We start from the raw sequence: 13700 nt of genomic DNA, 5'->3' as shown, positions 1-13700 counted from the left end.
TAAAGTGTTGAGGGTTTTCATGTGATTTTTTTTCAGGCTTTTTCCTTCCAAAATCTTCTTTTCCTATCTTTCGATTTCCCATCCTGAACTGGAATGGCACCTAATGGCCAAAAAAGGTTGAAACCTCCCAAGATCAAAACCTGTTTCTTGAATAAACTCATCTGATCTGAACACACGTACAAGTTAATAAATGGCAACGGAGCTGAAATTCCTTTCTGAACACGTCTGCTAAATGCCTGATTATCAGCAATCAGATGACAACCTTTCTAACGCAGATTCATCCCCCAAATGCTCCAGCTCTCTGAATGTCCTATAGATCTTTGTTTCCCTGATAGCCAGAATTTCATGAATATTTTGACACACAGGGAACAGTCGGCCAAGAAACAGGTCACGGCAACACTACAATTTTCTTCATACAAGAGCTTTGCGGGCGCTTTTCGATATTATCACTATTTGCTGACAGAATCATTTCTTATTTTGTTCCCCAGGCTCTTGCTGCCTTCCCAGTACGTGTAAAATTAACTTCTATCTACAGCTTTCACACAGAACAAATGCATTTCAGACTGAAATTTCCTTTGAACAAAAGAAAAATAAAACCTGAACAACTAGGTGGGGGAAAAAAAATACACCTCCTGCTGAGACTTGTTACCAGAGCATGTCTGATTTAGACATCACAAGGGAATATCCATGCAGAAGATGTAGGTACCAATCTATGGGATTGCTTTTCCGACTACCACAAACGCTGCATTGAGATTCAAAACCAGGCTGGGGAAGACTCTTCCATAAAATGGGAGCTCCAACCAAAATACAAGACTAGATCAGGCCTCCAATGTTGGCCAATTTGGGGTCAACAGCCAAAGCCACAACTTATTCTTACATCTCTAGCAGCCATGAAAAATGCCCAGAACCTGAGTCCTTCTCTTCCTTCACTGGATATATTCATACCTAAGCCTTGGATTTTCCTTCATCTCCTCATTGCATGGGAAGTATACACTTACCACTGAAATAAGGATTTCTCACTTGACAAACCTACTACTTATGTCTATATAGAATTTGTGTAAATGAAAAATACTTAGAGACCCGTGAACAGGGTTTAGTTTTGGTGTTTTTTGCCTTGAACTACAAGGAGTGAGATAAAGTGGTGGGGGGAGATTTTGTATTATTAGCCATATTAGTAAAAAGCAAATACATAAATGGTGGGTCAATTATGCAATGTTTCTTCCATTGAAAGAAGGCAGGCTTACTTTTTTTTTTTGGATAGAAAAGAGATGGCTATTTATGGAAAGGAAAAGCAAAAATTTGTAGGGATGATGACCGAATCTTCAAATTCTGCATCTCTTTTGCTCAACAATTCTTCTTTGCGAAAGCTTTTGTAACACAGCTCCTTTATATCTTTGGCACTTCACCCAGCTTTATAGTCAGCTTACATTGTGCCAAAGCTGAAATGGCTCTCTTGAGTCATTTTTTCCAAGGAAAACAATAATGACAAAACAAAAGGCGAGTAAAACTGGGTACAGGGTGGGCGGTTTTGTGCAATCTTTCTTGCTCAGAGTTTTGTATTTCACAACCAAAACCTACATGGATTCCTTGCAGTCTGACTTAATTAACCTCTAGAGTGCATGAATAGGTTAATCCTCTTTGTTTTGGCCCATTTCTAAATGGACAACTGTGACTCACAAAACTAAACAGTGGTTTGGGAAAGAAAGGGGCCCTTAAAGGCTTAAAAACAAAGGAAGCTGAAGGAGGGTTCGCGTGGGGAAAGCAACCAACCTTGGTGAAATATCACATCCTTGCTGCATAAAGGCTCCCAAGGAGAACCAGAGACTGTTAAATATCCCAAATTCATTAGTCTGATCGGCGGCTGGCTGGTCACGCCCTTCTTCAAATTCCTCGGTGTGCCACTCGTACGGGCTGAAGCGGCTGACCAGGAAGAGGACAACGCTGACTCCAATGTAGGCAAAGACGATGCACATCCAGATCTCATAAGCCAAGGGATCCAGAAAGGAAAACACCCCGGGCTTGGATTTCTGAGGTTTTTTTATCATGATGGAGATGCCTAGGCTCATAAACGGTTTGGAAAAGTCAATAACTTCTTCTCGAACAAGGGTGATGGTCAGTGGTGCAACAGCAACATCAGCTCTCTGAAAAAACGAGACAGGTAACAGGGTTCACACTCTGGAGAGAACATGCCCCAATAGACTCTACCCCGGTCTCCTTTTTCTCGTTCCTTCTCTCTCTCTCTCTCAATCCACTGTTGCTCTCTGATATCATAGGGTGGTCTAATCAGGAGAAACCAATGACAAAAGAAGGGCTAAAAAAATCCCATCAGACTGGCATGTTATTTCCTTTCTTTTCATTACTGATGATTATTTGCGTTTTAAAATCACAGCTTTTTGCTCCCCAACTAGTCAGCTCCTCTTGTCTGATTCACCCAGTGATGTCATGATTCCAGGTTTCTGACATCCCATTTCAGTTTAAAAAAAAGAAAAAATTTAAAAAGGAGAAGAAATCGTATCCTGCAGACATCAGAAGAGATGGGAGAAAAGCAGGCTGATTGAGAGATAACACCAGGGTGTTTATTTGTAGCAGGAGATGCTTTTTTATTCTATGATGTGTCAGAAGGGGAACATCTCCATTGACACCTGTGGCAATTTTCTTTATTTTACAGTGCGTCTGAACATGGAAAGTTGTACTATGTTCAAGGGTATAAGGATACACTTTGGCTAGGGACAGGCATTACACATAAAGCAGCATAAGGGATTGGAAACTGGTTCAAATCTATAACGCAACAGAAGTTCAGTGTACATAAACCACTTTCAAAACGACCAAAACTGATTTAAGATAAACCTGGATGGATGTAGTATCAGACTGAACTGATTTAGGTTAAATTGGTTTACTGAACTTCTGTCCAAGATCCCCTCTAAGTTCAAGTTAACTCACAGTCCCCCAGCATCCCAGGATGCTTTGCACCTCCTCTGCAATGCCACCCCCGCCCAGGATGGGTGCACTAGCCTTGGCCCAAGCTGTCTGCTCCAGCTGAGCGGTGATGTGTGCTCTAGCACCACCCCCCTCCCCCAGCTTCTGGCCTGATCCACTGCAGGCATGTGGCTGCATTTCCAAAATCAAAAGTGAGTGTCTGTTCACTTGCTGATCGGTTCAATCTATGCAGCTTAGACTAACCTGTGAAGACCGAAACTATTCAGCTTTGGGTTTTTTGACTGTACTTCACCCTTGTGGGACTCCCAAAAGTGACTTTCAGTCACCTACTATGCTCAAGTGCTTCCATAAGCCTGTGTCTTAATTACTTTGTGCTTGTGGCTGGTCTCACTTCATATGCATGGCCAGTCTAAATGTATTGCATGATGAACTAGTTAATTGCATAATATATGTAACATGTGCAGCACCGTTGCTCATCAGGTGGTTGAGGTTTATATGGTGCCTGTCGATTGGCAGTGAAGATTGAAAAATGAAGTTGGGGGAAATTGGGAATTGTCATTCTGACATTTCAATAAGGTTTACTGTCCAAGTCAGACAGAGAAGCTATTATTTTGGGGTTTTTTTCACAGAACATAAATGAAAAAAGGGGATATTTTAAAAACAACATTTTCAGTCAAAAACCCCCCAACTCATTGTTTTACATTTCTCAAAGCAAAATGTTTCCTTGTCTTTTGGATGAAATAGCCCCCGAATATTTTATTTGGAGTCATTTCAGTATAAAAAAGTGTTTTCCCCTTCCGACTAAGTATCTTGTAGGATTAGGGGTTTGGAAGCTTCAGCATACTATTCTCTCCTTCATGTCAAATTTCTAAGAGTCCCATGATGCACTTAGTGCAGAACTTCACCAGACGGTTGAGCTGCACTGCATCATGGGACTTGTAGTCTGGAACCTACCTCGGTCCATACAAGAGAATGAAAAACAGAACTACAGCTACCATAAAGCAACAGTCTGAAAGGGAAAAGTAGTTTGATGCTGTATTAAATGCATTAAAAACTAAATGTTTCCAGTTAGTTCAACAGCAGCAACAATCGCAGCCACAAAAAAAATCCCAATTCAGGCTGAACCAACCTGAAAGAAAAGATTTCATTTCAATTCTCCCAGGGAATAATCTTGTTTTTACGGAAACTGAATTTTTCAGCAGAAAATCGTTTGGATGGGAAATTTGCGGCCAGCTCTAGCGAATAATGATCAAAGCCATCCAGCAACCAGATGTAAAGGCAAGGGGCAGGGTGCACAGTTAAAAAGCAGGAATACTAACAGGTGATTCCCAACCCCCCCCATTTGGCTGTTGGGAATGTGACTCATCAGAAAGCATTGATTTTTAAGCCACCTGTTGCCGGGGCAATTTTGCGCCCCGTTAGAAAAAAGCTGGCAACACAGATGTGCTCAGTGTCAGTTTTGGGGTAGGATGCCTGTTTAATTTTCTTCCCAGGTCTCCTTTGGACTGCTTCTCTGCAGTGGGAGACATGGCATAGCTGCAGGCTTTCCTCCTGAAAAGAAGATTATATGCCGCAACGAGTTAAACCCATGCTATTGAATAGGAAAGGTCATGCTGGTTGCTGCTGGCTAAACCTAAAGCATGGCACTCAAGTTCTACAGGAACTGATTGCACTAATTGACACCGACTGACAAGAACACCGGTAACAGGCTGAACGGCTCACCTTTTATCAAAGTGAGTGTTTAAGAGCTGAGTTGGGGTTGAAGCACCTAGCAACACATAATAATGGCACCTTTTAAAAATGATAGGGAGAGAGAGAGAGAAGCAGAGTGAGGCAGAGAGGATACCACTGATGCATTAAGAGGACAAACACATCTTGTGTTGGGGCATTCAGACTCGTGCGTAAGTGCATCAGAGCGTCTGTAGGCACTCACGTGCATGTCCAAGCACAAGATGTGGATGTCTTATCAAGATGCAATGGGACAATCATTTCTAGTTCTTGAATACATTTCTCCTATGGGGCCAAGGACTGCAAGATAACCAAGACTCACAAAATCCTCCTTGGCCCTGTGCATGTCAGGAGATTTCAGGGCTCACGCAGGAAAGGAGGATGAGTCTGGGAGGTCCAGACAGCTGGAGCTCGAAAGACCATCTTGCCCAACTGCTTGATAAATTGGAGAAGCAGAGGAAACCGGTAATGACAGTGGATAGGAGGCTGTGCTGACTGCAGGCTGTGGCCTTCTTTATTTTGAGGGTCTATGTTTGCTCCCAAGGAAAAGCCAGAATGAGGGCTTAGAAAAACCTATGCTCCAAACTAGATCCAGGTTGGAAAGCTGAACTTGGAGATTCAAGCTGGTTTAAAGGCCACCTTAGCTCTCACTTGGGGACTGGGGTATAGGTTGAGCCTGACTCTGTGCCAGAGGCTCACAGGAGGAGGGAAAGCTTTGTGCTTATCTGTGTAAGCAGGTGGCAATATACCCTTGCCCTAGCAGAAGCTGCTCTCAGCTCAGCTAGCAGAAAGGAGCATCAGAAGGTGTTGCCACTTAGATCTTATAGCCTAGGATAGCTTGTATATACATCCACGTATGCTAGGGCCTGTTGAAACCCAGTAAAGGCAGTAATTCATGATGAGTGGACTTCAATAAAGTCATTATGAACCAATGGACAAGGTTGGAAACTTACTCCATACACCAGTTCTCCCACCATGCCATTCCATGTTTTAGAGTCAGGGTCCCGGGCTCCATACTTCCCATCTCTCACTATCTCCAACGTGTAATTGTAGCCAACATGCTTAGCGATCTCAGCAGCAAGCTCCACGCAGTAGCCTTCATACCTGTCATTGCCTTCAAGCTGGTTGGCGTTCTTCTTGAGCATCACGTACGGGTCTTCCTGGCAGAGAGAAAGCAAATTATTCTGCCATGCCTCTCCCTCCTCACGTCATGCTTTCAGACTAGGGCCCTAGCTACAGTTCTCACTGCTCTTTCAGCACAGCCAGTTTCATGAAGAATTTGGACCCTTGGACCATGAATTCCAGGTCTTTATGGGGCAGAATTTTGAATTAACCCTCCTCAATTAATCAATTGGACCTAATCAATGAAAAGTGATATGGCATCTTCAACAGTCACCAAAAGGGATAGAATAGCTTCCAACTCTAGGTCCCCAAATCTCTCACATTGACTGAGTCTTCATCGGTCAATCTCTGTGAGGTAAGAAGATGCAACCGCACAGTACATTAAATATAAAAAATATGGAGGTGCCTGATGTTCCTTTATAGTTATGCCTGAGTTGTTGTTTTTTTTAAGGAAGCTTTCACCTCTCTGTTATTTAGGCAGGATACAGAAGAATATCCCCCAACATTACAGCTCTAACTCTTAGCTGGGAATATAAAACTCAGGTATGAGGCATTTAGTTTAACCTCTCTTGATGTTTCTTGTATCTATCATATTGCCTTGTGTTTCCTTCTGTTCAGTAGGCTTAACGTCTGCTCAGTATCTGAAATATGTAATTATCCAAGGCAACTGCAAACACTTTTTGGGACTATCAGAAGAATCACAGCAGCAGAAAATGAGGGAGAAAGGGACCTCCAGAGGTCACAATTAGTCCAGCCACCTGCTCAAAGCAGGGCCAGCCCCAACTACATCATCCCAGCCAAGGCTTTGTCTACCCGGGTCTTAACAACCCCTAAAGATAGAGACTCCATCACGTCTCTGGGTAACCTGTTCCAGTGCTTTATTATCCTCCTAGGGAGAAAGTTTTTCCTAATATCCAACCTCAACTTTACTTTCTGCAACTGGAGCCCATTGCTCCTTGTCCTGTCATCTGCCCCCACTGAGACCAGCCCAGCTCCATCATCTTTGCAGCCCCCCTGCAGGGACTTGAAGGCTGCTATTAAATTCCCACCTTGGTCTTCTCTTCTCCAGACTAAATCAGTCCAGTTCCCTCAGCTTCTTCTCCCAAGTTGTTCATAGATTGCAATGCTGGAAGGGACCTCAAAAGATCATCGGGTCCAGCCCCCTGCACCAGGCAGGAAAGTCAACTGGGGATCAGGTCACCCCAGCAAGGTGACTGCCCAGTCTCCTCTTGAAGATTTCCAGGGTAGGCGATCACACCACCTCTGGAGGGAGCTTATTCCACAGTCTGGACACCCTGACTTCCAAGAAGTTTTTCCTAATGTTGAGCCTGAAATGGTCTTCCAGGAGTTCGTGGCCATTACTCCTGGTTTTATCCAAGGGTGCCCTAGTGAATAGCTATTCACCGAGCCCTGTGGCTCCAGCCCTGAACCACTTTCATTGCTCTCCACTGGATTCCCTTCAACTTGTCCACAGCCTTTTTGTAGTGGGGAGCCCAAAACTGGACACAGGACTCCAGATGTGGCCTCACTAGTGGACAATAGGTGGGAATAATTACTTCCCTTGATCTGCTGGCAACGCTCCTACCAATGCAGCCCAGGATGCCGTTAGCTTTCTTGGCAACAAGGGCACACTGCTGGCTCATATCATGTCCACTGTAACCCCCAGGACCTTTTCTGCAGAGCTGCTGCTTAGCCTGTTGGCCCCAAACCTGTAGCAATGCATGGGACTCTTCTGCTCTAAATGCAGGACTTTGCACTTGTTCTTGCTGAACCTCATGAGATTTCTTTTGACCCAATCCTCCAATTTGTCTAGGTCCTTCTGAATCCCAGCCCTACCCTCCAGCATATCTACTACTCCCGCCAGCCTGGTGTCATCTGCACACTTGCTGAGGGTGCGTTCTGACATCTTCCACATCATTAATGAAGATATTGGGAAAAAAAAGAGCCTCAAGACCCACACCCGGGGCTCTCTACTTATACTGGCTGCCAACTAGACCTCAAGCCATTGATCACTACCTGTTGAGCCCGATAAGCCGGCCAGCTTTCTGTCTACCTTACAGTCCATTCATTCAACCCGTCCTTCCTCAACTTAGGGCTGTTATTATTTTATGTAAAATGTTTCCAGAAAAGGGGGAGACCATGCACAAAAAATCTAAGCGGAGAAAGTTTCGAGGGAGACGTGCGAAAAAACTTACTAGAATTGTAGTAACTATGTATGTCTTGTTCTGGAGACTCATGGATTCATTGCCACCTTGTGCATCGGTGGCTGCTGGGACAAACTTTTCATCTTCGTTCCAGTAGCCTATCTGCGAATGACAGAAAGAACATGACTCCCCGCTGAAGTCTCTTTGCAACCTGAACCAAGAGGAGATCAGAGTACCAGTAGGTTTGCCCAGTCTCACCCTGGCCATAACCCAGCAAAGTGCTAATAATAGTTTCATAGTTTCATAGTTTCTAGGGTCGGAAGGGACCTGAGCAGATCATCTAGTCCGATAATGCTCCTGCATATTTAACCTTTTCTCCCATGCAGGCCTAAACCTAGGCAAATGGATGCCAAACATTGCTCTGTGTATGTATGTATTTAAAAAAAAATAATTGCTTCTCTCCAAGCCTTCTACTTAGGCAAGTAAATAACTAAAGAAACTCATATCATTGTGGAATGACTTGTTCATATGTTTTTTTTTTTTAAATGGCCACTACTAAGTCACAACGGGCCTCTTTAGGCCCATAAGAATCCTCATCACAGCTAAAGATTTGCAGGAGTAACAGATCAACTCCTAAGATGCCTTGAAGAATGGGGACAAATCAGGGGGAAAAGGAGAAGATAGGTTAAAAAGGAGGGAAATGGGGTTTGTCTAACATTACAAAAATGTAGAGTTACACACGCATCTACCAGGCAATAAGAGAGAGCACCCGATGTTATTAATGATCAGGGACCCAGTCTTTGCCACTGCAGCTCTCAGGCACAGTAGGAAGCTGTAAGTATCAATGGGAAGTTCATTCTGGAGGCTTGGTTTTACAAGACTTTTTCCAATCAAAAACATGCCAGGGTGAGGTTGCATGAGCTCTGCTGACATGAACGGGATTTCTTATCCCATTACATGGGGAAAAGTATTAATAGAGGGCAAGACCAGTAGCCTGTTGACGGATGATTAGAGATCACGGCAATGCAGGGGATAAAAAACCAACAAAACGGCAGACAATTCTCATCTCTCTTTATTGTATAGAATGAAAAAGGAAATAGTGTGAGCAAAGAGCTTCCAAAGCTCTGCTTTAGAGCAATGCAAGTGGGAAAAAAAGTATTTATTTTGCATTTCTCACCTACTTGAGCCAATAGACTACATGCTACACTAGAAATAGCTTGCAAGGATTTCTGCAATAAATGTGAAGCCTAACATGTGGGGTCTATCTTGGTCATCTTGCTTTCACACTGAGCTAATGGCAACACTCTTTGTCAGTGCTCGGTTCTCCTATGCTTTTCTACTGTCTATAATTGCTGTTATTATATTATAACCTTTGTGGTAGCAATTCTGCATCGCAAACACAGACTAGGACTTCCATTATACTGTGTGCTGTGTACCAACACATACTTAATTTTCAGTTATGCAGATGCACATCACGCTGGAGGAAAGATCCTGTTTTGACTAACAAAAAAGTTCTGCCTCTGCACATGTCTTGCTAGCCAGTTATCACCAAAATATAAAACTGCACAAAACATTTCCCCAAAGGGAATAACACATGTCAGGAGCTGCATTTCAGTGAGTCCTTTTTAGTGGGGTCTGACTTGGCCCTGAATGCTGCAGGTATAACCACAGATCCTGTGCAATACAGTTTCTCTGTGAATGAAGTGTATGTGGAAATATCGTGTGCTATTTTCCCTCATTAAACACACATCTGTGTCTTTTTCAGTGGGTAACACAAATCCTAAATTATTTAATAGTCTTGCTTCAGCTCACTGCATAATTGTAGCCTTCTTCAGCCACCAAAAACATTTCTAAAGCACTTCAAATTCCAAAGGACAAAGGGGGAAAAAAATCTCTCTCCATATGAGTATTTTGTATGAAAGTGGGAGAGTGCAGATGGAGTCAAATTTTCAAAAGGGCTCAAGTTTCAAGGGCTCAGCACCCATGAACAGAGCTAGATTTTCAAAAGGGTTTAGCTCCCATTAGCCACCTACACAGGACTTCCAATTTTAAAGGTTCCCCACCGCTCTCATTGTGGTTGGATTTTCAAAAGAAGTCAAAATGCAGTAAGTCCCTACAATGAGCAGAGCAGTTCGGAGAATCTGGCTACTTAATTTTGTGCCTAAATGGAAATTGGGCCCTTCTGAAAATTGCATTCTGACGATGGGCACCGAGGTCGGCTGGAAATCCTGGTCGTCAGAAGCTGGCATTGAGTTCCCGTTGAAGTTAAGCGGTGAAACTCCCCTTGATGACAATGGGATGAGAATTAGGCCAACAGAGGTTGCCTCTGAAAATCCCTCCCATCTATGGTATCTACATCACGCACTGAGGTTTCTCTCTCACCCCTTCTTTTACTCACAGGGAGCTGCTTTACCCAAAAGTCCTCTGTTTCCCGATTCACGAGGAGAAAATCCCATTGCCCCCCAGGCCCTGAGCTGTGCCCTGCTGCCTTCAGACACGAGCTCCTCTGCGTTACCTTCCGGATCCCATCATGTTTCATTTCCATCACGTGGAGGGTATAGTTCGTCCGACGACCTTTCTCGTTAAATTGAACGTTGCCAGTTAATCCTTCAAAATGCACCTGAGAAGGATAAGGGTGAAATGATCAACCGCACGTGCAAGAACAATGCAGAAGAACAGAAAAGAAACCTCAGCTGTTTTGACCTGCTCAAGATGAGCTTGGGACTGTATTTGTAGGGAACTGGAGATGTTGTCCATACCAGTTAACTGTCACTTAATTACCTCCTTATGATCCACAGAAGCCTCAAAAATCAGCCATCTGAAACTCTTATCCCCAGGGTCTCACTCCAGGAACCTCTTACAAAATGCCTCTGGTACAGAGGAAGCCTACCCTTGGGAAGAACAATGCTTTGATCCTGTTTGGAAAGAGCAGCAGGGGGTCGTTTCTACCTGCTGCAGAGCTCTCTGAATGTCAATGCCTTGACCCCAAGGAACGGCCGGATTTGCAAGGCAATCCCCAGCGTTTCCTCGACGGGAGATGTCAATCCGCTGCCTACGTAGGCTCTGGAAGGCCTCGGCCATCACCCGAACTCCATCGTAAGTAAGAGCAGATGTGTACTAGAAGAGGAACGAGAGAGGAGCATTGTCTGTTAGCGTGGGTTGATCTTACGTATAGACATGTAGGTGTACCGGTTCCTCCCACAGGAGCTCCTGGTGTGGAAACGCTATCTGAAGTCTCACTGGATGATTCGTTTCAGGGCAATTTACTTTGTTTTCATCCTTTCACGGGCCATTTCCAGCATGGTAACAGGAATCTAGGTGCTATCTCCGCTATTTTGTAGGCTATGGACCTTGCCCCCTAGAAGACTACAGAGAAGAAGAGAAGCTAAAGAGGCTTGCGGTCTTAGTCTCCTATTCTTCTAGATGAAATGCTTTGCAAATGCTGGACTCTTGCTTACTACAAGGAAAGATCTTTTTTCCCCCCTTCTGCCTTTCAAAAACAAGGTGTGTGTTATTATATGGCTGGGGCATGCTTTATGCAAGGAAAAACGAGAATAGCTCAAGCTGCTTATTGAGACATAAGAATATTAGCTGAATATTGAGACATAAGACTATTAGCACCTGAGGCTGGCTGATACTAGCTTAAGCAACTGGCTTTCTATACCACTTGCCTTTGGCTTCTTCCAGTCAACTCGAGGGTGCTCCCGGGCATCATTGCTCTTCCACTGCTGCATGATCCGGGCTGGGATGGCGTCTGTATAATTCACCAACTGAAAGCCAGTCAGATTGGCTCCACTCTCTTTGAATTTTATCAGGTCAATGTCCCTGAATCCCTAATGTAGGAGAGAAGCAAAAGGAGAGGATCAGTGGACGGGCACAGGAGAAAACGGCTTCTAGATAAATAATGGCATGCTGCAACTCTAGGCACGTTTCTTCTGTTCCCCTTACGATGACGACTGATCTGATAGCCTCTCTTCTCTGTGAAAATAAAGATCCTGAATTTTACCCATGGTTTTGCCTTCAATGAACCTGAACCAATTTCCATTTTTGCACAGGCAACATGGAAGACCCAAGCTGGCCGGTAACTTTAATTTCAATGCAGCAAAATGAATAGGCATATTAACAAGAGCTCATTTTTATGAGCGCTCGGTAGAATAATGGAAAAAAAAAATTATTCCTAAATAATGATTCAATGGAAGTGTCAGAATTTTCAGTGAATATTACCGTAGTGGCAATGAATTAGTCAGCCAGTCCTAAATTTTATACACTCAATCAAATACTAGTGGAGATATATTTCTCTTGCAAATTATGCTTTGTAAAAAGGAATGAACCTGAGCAAACAACCTTCAATAGACTAAGAAGTAAAAATTCATAATTGATCTGTCAAAGGAGCGGATCCCTTAGAAAGACACTAGTGGGGTTATAACAATTTATAATTAAAAAGAAAAAAATTACTAGTTTTTTCATTCCCTTTGGAAGATTTTCACTGAACCTGATTTCTGCATTGATTTTCCCCCAACTCATCATGTGTGTGTCTATATACATCCATGAATGCACACCCACATGCATTACAGGGTTGCACACAACTACGCTGCTAATAGTATTAATTTCGGGGGGGGGAGGGGGTTCCGAGAAAACAATGGAAACATTTGCTTTGAATCAAAAGCAAATAATGAGGCAGAGTTTACAAGCAGATATAAGGTGAGGGAAAGGTCAAATACTAGGCTTTCCAACTTTGACGATATCCTTTTAGTGCGGCGGGTATAATAAACCGGTTTCTGCAAGAATGGCAGCACTGAGATCCCTCTTTGTTATCTGTGCTGCTATGTCTCATGGAGGTTGTACTTTGAGTGCAGAAACACCAGAGGAAACATGCCAGTAGCATCTCCTAGACCACCCGGCATCTTCTACAAGAGACACGGCGAGATGGATGGAGTGGGGTAGCGCTAATGACCATGTGTGCTCTACTGACAAATGCCCTTTTCCACTTCCCTTGGCAGTGTTGCATCCTGCTTGCCTATGTCCTCTACAAACGTCTTCCAGGACGTCCCATTGGTGCTAGTATTCTCTTCTCCGTCTTCCTCGACGCTGCTTATGATGTTAGGGCTTACAGCACCAAAACACAGCCCCTTCCATGCCTACCAAGGACTGCAACATCTGATCAAAAACAATGCTGTCTTGCAATCGATGTAATCATTCTCATCAGTGCTAGGGGTCTGAGCATCAGGACCTTCAGTGGAAACCAGTTATAGGAACAGACTGGTCGCAAGGAAGGAAATGGACTAAACCTCTCTCCCAAGTCAAAGTAGGACCAAGGGGAATTGTAAATGGTTTTGCAGGGTCCATTGCACACTCCCCTGCTAGTCTTTCTTGCTTTTTTTGCAAGGAATTTAGCATCCATTTGCTGTCTCATGCTTGGATTTAGAGAGATAAATTATAGATGCTTTAAGAAGGTGATTTATTTTGCTTCTAAGTGAAGCTCTTTAGGTTAAAAAAAATACAGCAGTGTTCCAAGTCAGGTATTCCTCCGTGTGCTAGGTTAGCACACTTCCATCTCATTTGTAATTGCTAGTGTAAGGGTTTCAGAAACCTAAGTCTGTGACTAATGAATAGAAACTGCAGATGAGTACTGTCTCTGACATCTTAATACATATCAGGTCAAGTGGCTTTTGACACATGGCTTCTAGGGTGCAGCAGCCTAGGAGGTTATCAGTGCCAACTGGTTATCCATAACTGGAGCCAAATTGCACTGGCAGTTGACTTCTGGGA

General features: G+C 43.7%; 1 protein-coding gene across 3 annotated transcripts in view; it reads right to left on the bottom strand.

The window, feature by feature from the left end:
- Positions 1 to 13700, bottom strand: part of GRIA1 (glutamate ionotropic receptor AMPA type subunit 1) — a 141012-nt gene that overhangs the window by 36398 nt on the left and 90914 nt on the right. For all 3 annotated transcript variants that reach the window (XM_019535263.1, XM_019535262.1, XM_019535261.1), the window contains exons 6-11: positions 11603 to 11764; positions 10881 to 11048; positions 10447 to 10551; positions 7983 to 8093; positions 5619 to 5825; positions 1771 to 2141 (exon numbers count right to left, since the gene is read on the bottom strand). In XM_019535263.1, the coding sequence (XP_019390808.1) occupies positions 1771 to 2141; positions 5619 to 5825; positions 7983 to 8093; positions 10447 to 10551; positions 10881 to 11048; positions 11603 to 11764 (1124 nt within the window). The remainder of the gene's footprint in view (positions 1 to 1770; positions 2142 to 5618; positions 5826 to 7982; positions 8094 to 10446; positions 10552 to 10880; positions 11049 to 11602; positions 11765 to 13700) is intronic.

Source organism: Crocodylus porosus, unplaced genomic scaffold (genome assembly GCF_001723895.1).
Source record: "Crocodylus porosus isolate Cpor-Errol unplaced genomic scaffold, CroPor_comp1, whole genome shotgun sequence".
Classification (NCBI taxonomy): Eukaryota; Metazoa; Chordata; order Crocodylia; family Crocodylidae; genus Crocodylus; species Crocodylus porosus.
The sequence above is the reverse complement of the archived record's forward strand: the minus strand, read 5'-3'. Positions and strand labels throughout refer to the sequence as shown.